Here is a 16,665-nt window from a genome sequence, read left to right as displayed (position 1 = left end):
CATGAAACACTGCGTGTATAAAGGTTCATTTACACTCTGGAACCCTGCTTTCAAAAACTGACAGAAATTTAAAACCTCATGAAGCTGAATTTAAGAAAAAAGTGACGTCCGGCCACAAGGTGGCGCTAAACATGTTCTAAGAACTTTAGACACTTATTTCTTAATTCCACCTTAACAATCAGTCTGTGCCGGTCTGTGAGAGCAGCCTTCATGGTGTAAATGAGCCTTTATACATTTAGTGCTTCACATAAAGTCATCCACCCACACTCAGTGTATCTGAAGGTGAAACACGTTCAGATACACTCACAGCTAAGATGCAGGATTCAGTTTCACAAACAGCAGTGTGTGTGTTGAAGTTAAGAAACACAGAAATTCATCTTCAGTGTGTGATTTTTACATTTTGTACAATTTCAAATATCATGCAGCGCACTGGGCTCAGAAAACAGACTCGATGCAGCGACAGAGACAGAGATGATGTCTTTAACCATTTAGCCTCAAAGTGGTCGTGCTACGGACTTTAAAGGCTCATTTCACCCAAAATAATCAACTCTGAGCAGAATTTGTTGAGACAGTTTGTTTCTGAACATTTGAGTTTTTAAAGTTTATTTATTCTGCTGCTTCTTATTTTAAATATCATACACAGACTTTTACAGTGGTAGATTTTTCTGTTGATGCTAAAGATGATCAAAATGAGGTTCAGTTTGTTGAACTGAGACTAGATGTTGAGTAAAGATGCTGATTATTTGACTTCAAAGTGAAAAATAAAAGAACAGAATATTTTATTGTGGTTAAAACTCATTTAAACGACAGATCTTTGAACATCAGCTCTGGAAGGAAGTAGAAGGAAAAAGCCTCAAAAACATGTTTTATTCCACACGTGGTCATAAACTCTGCATCTTAACATCTCAGTTGGTGCTAAATCACTCTGTGCAGTGAGTGTGGGTTTAATGTGTTGCTGGAAAGATGCTCCATGCAGGGTTTTCTAATGCATGCATTAGTTATTAAATGTCACCATATAAACATTCAACAAATGACTTTACAAAATCCACATGAAAGTTGCAGGTGATGAAGCAGCACTGCAGGCAGATGTTACCTTGCAGCATCAGTCTGTTCTCCCTCCTGCTGCAGGCAAAGACCCAGGAGGCATTTCTATCTGAGCAGCTTCACAGCTGATCCCTCACATGCATCCTGATCACTGTTAGTTTGCACCAATCACAAGTCAGCAAACATGTTTTTGAGAGGCTAAAGAAAACCCTGCAGGAGTCATCTTCAGCATGTTCTGTGCATGTTGGTGCTACATCACTGATGTGTTTGAGGTTAAAGGTCACACAGTGGCCTAAACAGAGCTGTGCAGCTTGCAGTCTGCAGGGTGGTCATGTGAGTAATGTCTGCATGTTGTAATCACTCTTCTGTCTCTGTGTTTGTGTCTCCACATCTCTGTCTTCACCTTCTTTTATCCCCCATAATAACCCACAACAGAATATTACTGAGACGTTCACAAATAATCAAACAGGGCTGTGCAATTCATTTGTTTTGTCTCGTGCTATAAATCCAATGCACCCTTTTTCCTTCCCAGTGTCCACTTTCACCCCCTCTCTAAAACCTTAAATCCCTGACAGTCAGTGGCAGGTTCAATGTAGCACCATCAGAATTATTGCTATGATCCAAACAACCCCACATGTTAGACCACATGTGACTTCAACCATGATGTGGCTTCAGTTAAGTTTGCATACACTCATGATGGGCGGGAATGTGGTAGTAATTTGGAGCTTTTTAGGATTTCTTTGAACTCTTCTTTTTCCAGGCTGGAATGATTGTAAAGCTTAAATCTTTAATGACTTATGGATCTGGATTAAAAGTATGCAAACACTCAAACTAATATGCGGTTAAATATACCTTCAGGCAAGCTGCACTTCAACCAGATGCTTTTGTTAGCCATCAACAAGCTTCTGGCATATTTCTGACCTGATGATGGACCACTCATCCAGGAAGAATTGGGAGGGATCATTTAAATTTGCTGGTTTCCTGGCAGACATTCCTGATCTGTCAGAGGACTCACAGGACGTTGACCATAATCATAACATTTTGTAAGAGATATATTGCTCCCAGTATTACACAGACATGAATTACTTAGAGAACAACATGCAATTATATATCATCATCTGAGCTGATCATCAGCAGATGTAATCTTAACCACATCAAAGACCATTATTATTATTACTTCCTGTAGTTGTAGATCCCTAAAAGTCAAACGTAGATTTGGTGCACATGAATCTAGAGTGGCTCACTGAGGTGCCGTATACAAACAGCACTACTTTATGTGATGCATTTGTTGCTTGTTTTAATTTTTTGTTGTATTTTTTAGGAGCAAGAAAAATATGGAATTATCAGTAGTTTGATAAAGAAATACTGTGAGCATTGACACAGTCGTCCTCTCCTTACCTTTTCTTCTAGATTATGATCGTCCAATTCCTCTTTTTTAATTCCCAGACTCCACTGACTTAATACAAACTCCTGTAACTCGTCCTAAACACTCATCTGCACGACAACTTTGAATATATTTGCACGTTAAGTATCCAGATGCTTATCATTTGAAAGACAATATCTGTTACTTAAAATATGACAGTTTGAATGATGTCATACTTGGCTGGTAATACTTAGACATTTGTACAAAATGTCTCACAAAACGTAAACATCAAAGCTCAGTCTGACTTATTTAAAGCTTTTTATCCTAACGACCCTCAATATTGTCAACACTGACTTTCTAACCCAGACTCACACATCCTGACTGGGTAACCCAAACTTTAAACTCCTCACCTTATTAACTGACTCATAAACCTGACCTGGTAACCTTTGGTAACCCTTGTCTCTGTGTCTCTTGCTCCTTCCTTCTTACCCACCCCTTTGTTCTTGCTAACCCAATCAAAACCCTACAAATTGCTCCAAAACACTGCTTCCTGTGGTGGCGGGGTCGGCCATCTTTGTTTTGGGCTTTTCACTGCCTATCCGCCGGGCTGCTGGTTGGCTCATTGCCTGGTTGGTCGGCATCACAGAAGGCGAGGATGTCACTGACGGCGGCGCTGTCCCCGCAGTCCAACTACCACCCAGCGTCTTCCAGAACTATGGCGAGGTCGAGGAAGACGATCCGTACCGCTACTACCAGCCCAACTACCCGGCCCCTCGACCAGTGGCGCCTGATGATCCCGCACTGGCCCTGGGTGACATTGAGCTGAGGTCTCCTGGCGTCTACCGCACCTCTCGGAGTGTGAAGGAGGAGGAAGAGAAAGTCGGGACGAAGAGGCGACTAAAGAGAGGCGCTGCGTGGACTAACTGAGAGGAGTTGATTCTGATTGGGCGGCTCGGAGCTGCTATGGACTAATCAACAAGTGCCTGATGTAAAGGATTTCTTATGGACATTGTAGAGGGACGGGAAGGGATACCAGTCGGGACTATTGTAACATCTATGCTACATTAAGAAAACTTTCAAAACAATTTACATTTTGTTTTTCATTTGTCAACAATATTGTTTGGAAATCGTCGGATCTTAAAGAGGGTTCATGTTTCACAGGTGAACTGTTCTCACAGACTGTATAACAAAGGTTCATGTAGCCACCAATGACGTTCCCCGCTGGTTTCTAACGTTTCGTTTTGAATCCTGTTTGGTTTCCTGATACTGTTTAAAGAAGCAAGGGATCAATGTGAGAAACCAGTGGAAATGGTCAAGGGGTCGTGACCTCTCAGTTCATAGACACATTAAAGTACAGTAACGTGTCAAACTGGGCAAAAACACAGCCGTCCATTATTTTTAACTGCTTCAATAAGGATCATGGGGAGGAACAGAGTCTCTCCTAGTTAACACACAGTGAGTGGTTTATCACAGGGCTGTCGGGCTGTTTGCTTCAACCAGTGGAATATTTAATTCTATCCACAAGAAGGGAAACCAGTACAACAAGAGACATAACCACTTATAGATACACATGGAAAATGAACACTAGGAACACTGGTGCCCTTCTCATTGTTCAGTCATTAACAGTTGTGCTTTAACATGAACTGACCAAGATGTAAACGATCTAAATGGACCTCAGAATGTAAATGTCTTTGAAGCAGACTTTGAATCTCTGCAGTCATCAGGACACAGCTGCTGGATCCCAGGTTAACTTCAATCTACGACTCTATACTCCATCGACTTTAATGTCTGCATTAAATTCTGTCATTACAAAGTAAACACAGCTTGAAGCAGATTGTTGAACAAAGTAAATAAAACCCTGACAAATATCTAAATGTACCACTGCTTACCTTCAGTCCCTCTGATGATAAATGGTCCCTCAGCTAAATCAAACGCTGCTCCCTCAGTCCTCACAACAGCAGCTGAACTGCTCTGAACTCTGCATCTACACACAGATGATCTAAACTAATGGAGCCTTAAACCACGCCCCACTTTATCATTTTTATTCTTTATTGGACAGTTGATTAAATAAAGTGGGTTTTAAAGAAGACTGAAAACGACTGATTTTGACCCTGAAAGTTTCAACTTTAAGGTCACAGATCGACTATGTCAGTTTCCCCACAGACTTCTGTCAAACGCTGCCACCTTCTGGTCATCAGAGAGAATTTAGGGTTCAAGGCTAATCAGACGTAGAAGCTACATCCTTCTTTTATATACAGTCTGTAACTGTCCCTGTGGTCGTTAATCAGAGACTCGTCTGTCATTTATATTTTTAACCTGGTTGGTTAAGTGCCTCCAAACGGTCCAGCAACAACTTATTTCAAACGGTCTCCGTCATTATTTTTTCTTTAAAACCTGTTAGTCTTACAAGATTTTATTTTACTCTGTTGCTTCTCTGACAGAAAAAATAAAATAAAAATATCCAAAAGGTTTTGATTTAAATTGCAAAGTGTTTGATGACAATGATGTAATCTGTTAGTGTGTTGGTCCTGTCCTGCATCAGTCTGATTATTACCTCCAGTGTCTTTGTTTTAAAGCCTTTTTATGTAAAGTTTTGCATGTTTTTGTTTATTTCAGTTACCATGCAGTGTATCATTTTCTAATCATAGAGCCATACAAACATTTTATTGTTACATATTCATATTATTTTGTAGTGCAGGTGTTGTCGCAGTATTAAGCTCAAACTGGTCTCTGTGTTTGGGGAGGCTGATGAAAATATAAGTTGTAAAAACTGAGATTCTTTCTGTGTAAATGTATTTTGGTTCAGTTTGTCAACCCACAGTTTTACTCAGAGAAGCAAATTTAACAAAGTTTAGTTGGAAAAAATGTTATTTTTCACAACGCTCTGTTTCTTACTTGGTGTTTTTATTTAGTTATCACTTCATTTCTTGTCTTTATATTCAGACTTTAATCCTTTAGTCTCATTGTCTGAATAAAATCCCAGTTACGTGGAGGACTATGCTTTTATTCAACCTTGTTTGATGTGAATTTGGCCAGAATTTGAACTTTGAACTTTCCTTCTGAGTTTAGTGTTTTGAAGCCTTCAGGTCTGTGAGGAGAGCAGTTCCCTCTACACCTCCGACCAGAATGTTTAAAAAATAAAATCAAGGAATTAATTTATTTTTCACTGGTGTTGATTTCTGAGAACAATAAAACTGAAGTACAACCATCAGTGCTGCCTGTGTGTGTGTTGGTTGTAAATGTGTTGCTGGACTGAAGTCTGATTAAACTTGAAGTGAGCAGGAAGCCTGTTGGAGCTGCAACAGCAGGAGGCTGACTGGAAACTTTCAGGTGAGTTGAAGTTTAAAATTACACACATTATGTTTGTTACACAGCAGACGATATTTAATATATTTAAGGGACAATTTACATTAAATGAAAGAAAAACTTGTGGTGACCAGGAACATATGCAGATGTGATCTGACAAATGTTCATTTACGACCCATAAATGTCCATAACACCAATTCTGGGACCAATGATCAGCCTGTCCACCCGTCCCCACCTCTGACTGCTCCAACAACAAAGCACCAGTCAGTTTGTAGCGCCTCCTACTGGCAGAGGGCCCACAGTCCTGTTAACACAAAGCTCAAGGTGGGATCCTGACGTCACGTTCATTATTGAGGTGAGTCTTGTTTTTCTCTTCATGGAGGTCACACTTGTTCACACTCATCCTTCGTTTATATGTTTATGTTAAATCTACACTGACCTGTACCCCGTGCTGTGACCTACATGGCAGCCTGTGACCAGAGATGTAGCAACACGTTGCACAACGATGTTAAAATGCACAAAACATCTTCAGTTTAGAGCTGACACGTTTGGGACGTTGCAGACGATTACAGATTTTGTTCATGTGCATTTTGTCTAAAGAGTGAAACATTTCAAATCTGACACGACATCAAAATATTTATGCAACCAAATCAATCTTGTTGCTGAACTTTGAATTAATCTTTGGCAGAGGTCACTGGTGGTGATTAGACTCTTATCTTCCAATATTTATTATATTGGGAAATATAATGAATATTGTAAAAATAATGAAAAAGCATTAAACTAAAATTTAATGGGTAAAAAATCATGAAAATATTTGAAGTTGAAAAACCTGAAAAACACCCAGAACTGTAGTTTTAGGACCAACAGGCTGATGAATGAACCAAGTAAAGCAAAGTAAAGACAAGCTGCACTTTGACTTTTATTAGAACAATTTGCTGGAACTACAGAGTAATGAAGTACTTCAAGGTTTTGTGTGGATGACTTCCAACCTGTCATGAATCGCTGTGCGGCAGGCAGGAGTTGGACCCAAAATGCAGGACTCACAGACTCGGGGAGGTGAACTCAAAACACAGCTTTATTTGCTGGCAGGGAAAAAACATACAAACTAATCTAAACTGGGAACTAAAAACTCACAGGGAGATCCACACAGCATGAGGGACGACGCGACACTGACTCAGAGAAACACAGGGTTTAAATTAGAGATGGACCGATCCGATATTACGTATCGGTCCGATACTGACCTAAATTACTGGATCGGATATCGGAGAAAAATAAAAAATGTAATCCGATCCATTAAATATCACGAAAGCACCTCACAAAACTTGCAACACGCCGTAACTCACCTCAGAACGTTAGCACGTCGGAGCAGTATGCATCACGTGATAGAGCGGCTGTGGCATGCGGGACCTGTCGGTGGTCTGGATAGCATTTGGAGCTTCGCTAGCAACCCGGCATTTCATCTCCGACAAAGTTATCCCCGAGAGAAGTAAAGCAAGTGTGTAAGTCCATCTCTAAATGTTTGTAAAGCATTCCTGCGTTAAGCTTAACAAGCGATATATGGAGTGACTGCCTCTCTCTCTCTCTCTCTCGCTCTCCGGCTGCTACTTCAATCATGAAACTGATCAATGATCAGCTGATCGTCTCTCCTTTGTTTTTGGTCCACTTTGCACCAGAAAGAGGAAACCAGCGGCTGAACAACAGCAGCACGTTTAAGCTTGATCAGCTGTTGTTAGAATTTATTTAATATTACTTTCTACTCGAGGATCTTTTTCTACGTAGCTGACGCTGGTAACTGTGCAGGGGCGGATCTAGCAAAGTTTAGCCGGGGGGGCCGATAGGGCATTAACAGAGAAAAGGGGGCACAAAGACATACTTTTCTTTCTTATTCTCTAGCTTTTAATAAATAATTATCTGACACCCAAAGTTTTAATTTGATGTAAAATGAATAGAAGTCCATTACTGTATATAGTGACTATTAAGTCTAATATATACACCCTAGTAAGCTATAGTACTTTTTCCTTTGGGAAGGTACCATCTGTGCAGTCTGCAATTTTGTTGAAGAAAGATGTTGAATCTATTTAATATTTCTTGAAAAATAATTGATTTCTGTGCATTTTTTTTTTCACACTGCATCAAATTAAGGTTGATTACGTCGATTAAGCATCATGAGGTGGAGCGTGAGGGGTGGTTCCCTATTTTTTATTTATTTATTTTTGTTGTTGCTGGGAGTTGGAACCCTATTAGTTAGGTTGCTTAATATTTATTCTAAGTACTCTTTAAAATACCAGAATAGGGAGGATGGTGTAGGTTTAAGTTTATTAAATTGATTGCTGAACTATGAAATATTTTTTTTTGCATACAGGTATAACAGAATAGCTTTAGTGTAGTTGTTGTTTTAAACTTGAGTATGAACTTATACAAAATGCAGCAAAATATTTAAAAAACAGTTTTGTTGATTAAAAAACACTATATCGGATTCATATCGGTATCGGCAGATATCCAAATTTATGATATCGGTATCGGACATAAAAAAGTGGTATCGTGCCATCTCTAGTTTAAATACACTGGGAAGTAACGAGGGGAATGAGAAAAAGAAGGAGGGCACAGCTGGGAGAAATCAGGACTGACGAGACAAGCAAAGCAGGACGCATTCACGTAAGACACAGACCTTCAAAGTAAAACAGGAAGTATGACACAGAGACGCGAACTAGACTAGGGGAGACAGAGCAACTAAGAAACACGGAGACATAACCATAAGGCACAGGACTCTAAGAACCGAAAGACACAGAGGGGAACTCAAACATGCAGACACAGACTTACACAGAACAGAGGGGACACAGAGAAACATGAAGGACAAGGGATCGAAACTAGAAACCATAGAATAACTCACAAGTACAATAATACAAAAATCACAAGGAACTAAAAACGCTGAGTCAGGAGACCCAGGACCGTGACACAACCTTACTGTACAGCACAGAGCACAGAGGGACAATATATGTAATCAATATATGATGCAGAATGAACAAGTAAAGACTGTAAGCTGAGTCTGAGGCTCATGCAGGACATTTCATAGTGAGGTATCTTTGGTTGGATTATTCAAACATTTACATCAAAGCACCAAACTCATTTCTCACAGATGAAGGTCTTTAAATCAGAATAAGACTTTGTCCATCTCCCATCACCGTCACAGCAGACTCCATAGTGACCAGAATAAGGATCTGACCATCCTTCTGCCCAGAACCTGTCAGAGAGATCAAATCTGATATGAAACTGGACTAAACTCATAACTATTGTCACATTCATATAAATATGCGTCTCTTTTGGAATATTTCCAATATTTGCTGTATTTCTTTCCCAGGTTTCTCGCCCACTTTCCCTCCTTTAGACTTTTCTCTGAGAATCATCATGCACACTAAAACAGCTTTCAAGCTTTGATGAATATGAAATCTTCCTGCTGTAAAAATGGAGAATAAAAAGAAGTCAGAGCTGACTTTCTGCTGTTTGAAACTGTTTTGTCAGCTGTTTACAGACATCACTTTGAAATGTGTGTCTATCAGGTCATATTTACTGAAGCTTCTTCCTTCATATGTTCTGAAGTTTTACAAACACCAAAGAAGAAGAGACAGGAATTCTCTGAAACACTTTTTGTTCTGTGAGAAAAGAAACATTACAGCACAAAAACATGAAGACAAATTGAACAAAGTGAAATGTGTCGGTCGCTGCTTTGAACATGTTTCAATCCTGATTCCTTCAAACTGACTTGTTGTAACTGAACGTCATCACAGACTGCAGATGAAGAGAGTTCAAGCACAGCTGTTCATTCAAAGGAGGATTTCTGCTTTTCTTTACATTCAGTTTGTGGGGCTGTTGGAAAATAGCTCAACTCATGTATTGCTGATCTATCTTCCAAAACATCAGTGTTTCACTTCTAAATAATAACTCTGGAATAGAAACAAACTAATGTCTCACGTTTGTGTCAGCGCTGATCCGTCCACCCATTCCCATTTATATCCTCCTGATGTCTGGTTGGCTCTCAGACCAATCCAGGAATCTACCATGTTCAGTTCATTGACAAATTCCTGTTTGAGAAGAGACACAAATATTGTCTCCAGTCATAATTCAGCACTTCTGTTGTAGTGACATCATCTTGTGAACATGTCTGAAGGAAGAATAACTGTGATGAAACTTTTCTTCCATTGTGCAGAAATCAGAAAGAGCCAAAGAATCAATGAATATCAGCTCCTCCTGTAGCTCAGTCAGTGTTGCAGTGGAATCAGTGTTAACAAATCATTTGATTCAGTTGGATTGAATCAGAAAAATAATCTGGATTATGAGGATTTCTCTCATTTTATAACATTTCTGTTATTTCAATGTTTTGTGTTGACTTGGTTTCTAAGGATCATCTGAACTGGTTCCCATTTAATCCTGGTTCTTTAACTGCTTTGAATTCCTCTCCTTCATAATTCAATGTGAATCTCCAGTTTGCTGTATTGTAATCGATCCACCTCCCAAATCCTGCAATCATTTCCTGAATGGATTCTCTAATCTTCTCTCATCGGTTATTGTTCATAAAGTCATTTTAGTAGATGAGTCTAATTTACTTATTGATGATCCCTCTAACAACACTGCCACACAATTGATGAACACTGCAGCATCATTTCATGTAGTGCATCATGTTGTCGGCCCCACACATAACGCTGACCTTCCACATGTCTGACCTACTATCCAATCACAGATGTATCATCTTTGACAGGCTTACAGTCAGTGTTGTCTTCCCAGAGACAAACTGCTGTCACTCCCATGTCTTCTAATGACTGTGGACATTTTTAGATTTCTTCACTGGCAACATCAACAGTATCAGGTCAGAGTTCAAGTCTGTACCTCTTCAACCGCCCCAAGTCTCTCCTCCAGTTCTGTTGTTGGAGTTCAAACTCCTTCCTGCTGCCATCTCCCCCTGACTTCTCTCTATTAGAAACCAGTCCCTTTCATTTCAGCTGACTTTCAAACAGCCAGAGTCTTTGTGAGTGGGATCAACCCTCCTTACATCCCACTGTTTTAAATCAAGTTGCTCGTCAGCTCCTTCAGATCTTTGATCAATTCCAACCTGGTTCCAGACAAACCACAGCACTGAAACAGCTTTCATGAAAGTTACTAACCAGATTCTTCTGCGCTGGGATAAAGACTCCATTTGAGTCCTGCTTGACTTCTCTGCAGCCTTCATACTGTTGATGGTGCTCCTCTTATTAACACAGTCAAAGGAGCTTGCAAAGAAAAGCGTCTGGACTTCTTTAAGTTACTTGAAGACGTTTCACCTCTCATCCGAGAAGCTTCTTCAGTTCTAAGGTCAAATGGTGGAGAGTCCCAGATATAAACCTAGTGGGAGTGACCCCCCACAGAGGGACAAAAGGACCCCCTGATGATCCTCTAATCGCCTGAGCCAAGGTGTGGAACTGGGTGTGGGCCCCAATCAGCCAGAGTTTCGGGTGGGTTCATTGTGACCAAAGACCACAACATCACTGTTTTACCAGCTGATAAGGGAAGATGCACCGTGGTCCTAAACACTACAGATTACCACACAAAGATCACTACTCTCCTCAGTGACAACAATACCTACGAAGCCTTAAAGCGAGACCCCACAAGCAGCTACAAAAAGAAAGTTATAGCTTGCCTTCAAGACTTTGAAAAGGACAAAATTATTGACCGCCTCACATATCACCGCCTTTACCCAGGGGATGCCATACCCTGCATCTACGGACTTCCTAAAATCCACAAGGAAGCTGTCCCACTCAGACCCATAGTCAGTAGCATAAACTCAGCCACTTATAACATTGCTAAACACCTTGCTACCATCCTTGCTCCTCTCGTGGGGAACACCCCACACCACATCAAGAACTCCACCGACTTCACCGACAAGGTACAGAAACTTACCCTGGATCCAGATGAAACCATGGTGTCCTTTGATGTAGTCTCTCTCTTCACTTGCATACCCACCACAGAGTCCGTGGAGACTGTCAGAAAACGACTACAAGAAGACAGCTCCTTGGAGGAAAGGACCAACTTCACAAGAAAGGCTCTTGGCTCTTTCAAAGGAAGAGTACCCAGCCACTGGTACAGATATGTGGACGATACCTGGGTCAAAATCAAGACACAAGAAGTGGAATCCTTCACTGCGCACATTAACGCTGTGGATAAAAACATCAAGTTCACCAGGGAAGACACAAAGGACAACTGTTTGCCTTTCCTGGACTGCGCTGTGCACATTGAAGAGAACGGCAACCTCAACATCGAAGTTTACCGGAAGCCCACACACACGGACCAGTACCTCCTCTTTGACTCCCATCACCCTCTGGAACACAAACTTGGAGTAATTAGGACCCTACACCACCGGGCAGAACAGCCTGAAGGAAAAAAGAAGGAACACACACATGTAAAGGAAGCACTCAAAACGTGCGGCTATCCTAAATGGGCGTTCTTAAAGTCAGCAAAGAGGCAAAGAAAAGAAGACCAGACACCAGCGAGGGAGGATAAGAAGGACAGACGCAACAACATTGTCATCCCCTATGTAGCCGGTGTATCAGAGGAACTCAGGAGAGTTTTCTCCAAGCACGACATCACAGTGTACTTCAGACCAAGCAACACACTCAGACAGAAACTGGTTCACCCAAAAGACAAAACTCCTAAACACAAGCTTAACAATGTGGTGTATGCTGTACAGTGCAGCGAGGAATGTCCAGACCTCTACATTGGAGAGACCAAACAGCCACTTCACAAGTGCATGGCACAACACAGAAGAGCCACCTCCACAGGACAAGACTCAGCAGTCCATCTGCATCTAAAGGATATGTTCACATTTTGGACAGAGAGGACAGATGGTTTGAAAGAGGAGTGAAAGAAGCCATCTATGTCCACTGTGAGCGACCATCTTTGAATATCAAACAGATACTTCATATTAATCAACGTGTGTCCTCATCTGAGTCCCACATGCCTCAGTCCTTGGACCAGTTCTGTTCTCTTTATAAATGCTGCCCCTGTGACATCTGCTTAATGGTTTTAATGGGATCTCCTAGCACTGCTGTGCAGATGACACACACACTAATGCTTTTCTGTCGAGCCTCTCCTGCCTCAGTGAATGCTTCTCTGTCATCACTTCATGGATTTAAACTTCCTTCATCTCAAACTGAAGTTGTGCTGTTTGGCTCAGTTTCTCTGAGGAGGTCAGTCAGTACATCGTCCCCCTCACCAGTAACATCCAATCACCTGTTAAAGATCATTTTGAACCAACAGCTGCATTTTGAGCCTCACATGTCAAAGGTCAGCCAGTCTTGTTTCCTTTAGCTCAGAAATATTGCAAAGATCAAATCTTTACTGTGATTCAATCATCTGGAACTTTGAGTTCATACTTTCTCCTGCCTGATTATTGTAATTCACTTTTCACCTGCATTTCTCAGTCCTCCATAGTTGGTCTGCAGTTAGTGCAGAACTCAGCAGCAAGGCTGCAAACAAAACCTGGCCTGCAGTCTCATATCTCACCTATTCTTGCTTCTCTTCACTGGCTTACAGTGAAATTCAGAATCCTCTTTTAAATCCTGTTATGAACATATAAAGATGTGCATGAACAGGCCCCTGCTTATATAGCAGAGCTTCTTGGACCTTATCACTGCAGCCGGCCTCTCTGATCATCTAATCAGCGTCTCCCAACTGTCCCTCGCTCTGATTTGAACACCAGAGGCCATCGTGCTTTTGAGCTTGTTGCAGCCAAACTGTGGAACAGCCTTCCTCAGACTATCAGGTCAGCTGACTGTCAACGGCTGAAACTCATTTTTACAGGTTAGCTCTCCCTCAATCTTTTCCCCTTTATTTTCCTCCATAGTTTCTAACTGTTGTGTTTCTGATGGAATGAATGTGCTGCTTTGTTTATGTGTCTGTATGTTTGCACATGTATACTTATCATCAATGTGTGGCTTTAATTCACAGTATGAAGAACTTTGTAACTCACTGTCAGCTCCATCAAAGATCACACAGACATGAACAAACACACCCACCTGTTCCTCTTTGCTGTTTATCATCACCAGATCAGCTCCTTTATCCTGACAGGCTCTCCTGCTCTCTTGCCAGTGCTTTGCCTCAGTGGATTTAAAGTAACAGCTGCTTCCAAATCTCGTCCATCGATCAGGACACTTCTCTTAAAGTCAAACACATGTTTTTGAAAGAACAGACAAGCTGCCGTGGGAATCAACACTTCCTCATATCAAAGGTGTTTCCATGTGATCAGGTACTTCCTGTGGAAGTACTGCTCTCACTGTGTGTTTCCTGTTTTACTCTGAAGGAGTTTGTAGGGCTGAGCTGCCCTTGACTGTGAACAGTTTCTCCTGTTTATGTTAGTTTGGGAGGTCAGCTGCTGTCATTTGGTTTGTTTCTTTTTTTTATCTTAACACAAGAAGCTGATTCAAAATGTAAAATCAGTTACCTTTCAAATCCGTCTCCAACTCTGACAGTTTTTAATAGTTTCTTACCTTCCATCTCGTCCTTCAGCTGCTCTTTTTCCAAACTCACCAAAATATCTGGTTAGAAATGCAACAAAACCGAAGATTTAAAATTTAAAATGATTTAAATAAAGTTTTTCATTTTCCAATGAGATGAATGGAGCTAACATTAGCTTGTTAGCTACCTGCTTAATACACCAAGTGAACTAACTAGTCGCACAATGACAGACGGCCACTGTCTAACATAGTGTGGCTGCACCTGCATCAGTCTGCAGCAGATGCTGCTGCCTGTCTGCTTTGTTGATGTAATCACAGAATCAGCGTGTTGAGTGAAGAGTTTGAAGGAACAACAAGAACATTCACTCCACAACACACACAAGATATGAGCCAGGAATCATGCACACAGACACACACCTGCTAATCAGTGCTAAGTAACAGACTGATGAAATACTAGAAGCTCAGTCAGCAAAACCAACGTGTTGGTCAGGCTGTACCACACAGCAGCTCATATTATTGATCAGAGAATTCCATTTAAAATGCCACCGTGCAGTTTTTATGAAGAGGAAACTATCCTTAGAGACCAAAACTCATTTGGTCCTGAATGGAAACATGTTTTTACTGCAGCAAAGGTGCTCATTTTAACATGGGAGTGTATCATGAGCATGATAATAAAACTCCTCACAGCGTGTTGTGATTCCAGCCAGAATCAGCAGATACAGAACCACCAGCTTCACTTCAACAGCTCTGAAACGGCTTCTTTTCACAGCTGGAAGCTTCTTCTGGGCTTTTATTTCTACGAAGGCAAAATGGAGAGAAAAGAATTTGTTAATTTAATTATTAAACATGTTTTAATCATAATTTGTTTCCCATTTTTCAAGCGTATTTTATTGGTTTATCGTCAGAAAGACTTTCCACCTGCAGCCGACCTGATGATGAGCTGAACAAGTTCATTCCAGCAGTTTTGATATTTACAGGAGACTTTGTCACATGTTCGTCTTCAGGTGACTTTTACATATGTGAGAACAGAGACTCTGATTGACAGAGAAACGCTTTGATGTGACTCAGAAACAGACGAATGTGTATCAGCGTGTTTCACACAAAGACCAGATCATGAGGACAATGTTGGTTATTATAACATGAATATTATGTCATTAAAACAATATCTCCATGATTTGCTGAAATGAAAACAGAGTTGTTATTCATTGGTCTGATTTCCTGTCAGCTAAAACTAGCTGTGACAAGTGTGCTTCGAGTAGTTTCTGTGGTTATACTCGCTCCACAGTGTCGAGCAACACTTCCTTGTTTCTTATATTTCTGCCTTCACCACTGATCTGTGAGATAACTCCTCCAACACTTTTCTGTCAGCTTGTTTCTACACTTACTAAAATAACACACTGATACTTTAAACTAGACACTTTTTATCATTTATTCTCTAAATAAACAGAAAACATTAAAAAATATAGAAACATATAAACCATGATAAGAGCAGAGACTGCACACCTTCACCAAAGCTTGAACTTTCCTCCACACCATGAATAAACTGAGTCTCTGGATCCAAAAGCTTTGATGGATCTGTATTAGTTTGATATTTTATTGAGAAGATGGAAACAGTCTCTCCTGATTCCTGATGCCTCAGTATTTGATACTTACCTCCGTCCTGTGTTGAAACATGGACCTGACGGTCTGTGCAGGAGTCCACATTCTCATGGAGGAGGACCAGTCCCTCCAGTCTCTCTCCTCTGTCCTCTCCTTTGCTGTATTTCACATTCATGCTCAACTCTGGATCCTCATCAATGATGGAAGACATTTTAAGATGCTCAGTTTTCAGCAGTGTCAGTTTCCTGTGCAGCAGAGCCGTCACTCAGTCGCTGTGTTTCTCTGTTAACTGGAGCTTTTCTATGTGAAGCTGATTCTGATTCTGCAGTAAATCATAAGTAAATGTTGGTCCTCTGTATTCTGATGCTGCTGTCGCTTCGCTGTCTCTGTCTCTCTGTGAGCTGCTTTCAACAGGAGGTACAGACGTCATGACAGGAAAAGCTAAACCACATTTTGTTCATAGTTAGAATTAAAACTGATAACACAAAGTCCAGATAAACAGAATCAACTTTCTGGGTTTATTCAACAAATTAAACTAAATTTCCTTCAAAATAAAATGTTTGCATTTTATTTTATTTATTTATTCATTCATGGTTTGAGTTTATGAACTCTACTTTTTCACAGATATTTCTTTGTTCTTGTTTTTTGGACAGAGACCATTGAAACAGTAAAGAAAGTGGAGAGAGAGGGGCTGAGCTGCAGCACAGAGCCTGGGCTGAACATGAACCTGAGCCTCTGCAGTACTTTTTACTGCTGCTAGTCTTTCTGTCCTGACAGATGTGATGATCTGATCTGTGACTAAATAAGAACACAGACGTGTTTATGTGACAGCCGAGTCACATGATGGAACAAATTTATAGGACAAAATGATAA

The 16,665-nt window shown here is 40.7% G+C and overlaps 2 protein-coding genes across 7 annotated transcripts in view; one reads left to right on the top strand and one right to left on the bottom strand.

The window, feature by feature from the left end:
• Positions 1-5,618, top strand: part of col14a1b (collagen, type XIV, alpha 1b) — a 166,445-nt gene extending 160,827 nt beyond the window's left edge. For 3 of the 5 annotated variants that reach the window (XM_004574222.5, XM_004574224.5, XM_004574225.5), the window contains one exon: positions 3,054-5,618. In XM_004574222.5, the coding sequence (XP_004574279.3) occupies positions 3,054-3,334 (281 nt within the window). In that variant the 3' untranslated portion in view covers positions 3,335-5,618. Of the gene's footprint in view, positions 1-1,479 lie in introns of all 5 variants that reach the window. The other 2 variants (XM_004574223.5, XM_076879731.1) reach the window with 2 other exon arrangements.
• Positions 5,619-6,770: 1,152 nt separating this feature from the next.
• Positions 6,771-16,173, bottom strand: LOC143412306 (low affinity immunoglobulin epsilon Fc receptor-like). 2 transcript variants are annotated; one of them, XM_076879322.1, is made up of 6 exons: positions 15,847-16,173; positions 14,879-14,989; positions 14,227-14,274; positions 13,756-13,895; positions 9,683-9,792; positions 6,771-8,954 (listed from the first exon to the last, which is right to left on the bottom strand). In XM_076879322.1, the coding sequence occupies exons 1-6, from the start codon at positions 16,001-16,003 to the stop codon at positions 8,837-8,839; spliced, it is 684 nt and encodes a 227-aa protein (XP_076735437.1). In that variant the 5' UTR covers positions 16,004-16,173; the 3' UTR covers positions 6,771-8,836. The 2 variants fall into 2 exon arrangements, with proteins under 2 accessions (XP_076735437.1, XP_076735436.1); XM_076879321.1 differs by lacking the exons at positions 6,771-8,954; positions 9,683-9,792 and having other exon boundaries at positions 13,355-13,895.
• Positions 16,174-16,665: the final 492 nt, after the last annotated feature.

Source organism: Maylandia zebra, linkage group LG22, assembly GCF_041146795.1.
Source record: "Maylandia zebra isolate NMK-2024a linkage group LG22, Mzebra_GT3a, whole genome shotgun sequence".
NCBI classification, from domain to species: domain Eukaryota; kingdom Metazoa; phylum Chordata; class Actinopteri; order Cichliformes; family Cichlidae; genus Maylandia; species Maylandia zebra.
This window is presented reverse-complemented; position numbering and strand designations above follow the sequence as displayed.

Bases quoted from the DNA above. Each gene is read 5' to 3' on its own strand.
- LOC143412306 (XM_076879321.1), bottom strand. From the start codon at position 16,003: ATGTCTTCCATCATTGATGAGGATCCAGAGTTGAGCATGAATGTGAAA. The intron at 14,275-14,878 runs GTGAGGAGTTTT...ATTTCTAACCAG, and splicing joins GGCTGGAATCACAACACGCT to ATATTTTGGTGAGTTTGGAA. The intron at 13,896-14,226 runs GTAAGAAACTAT...TTTGACTTTAAG, and splicing joins GCTGAAGGACGAGATGGAAG to AGAAGTGTCCTGATCGATGG.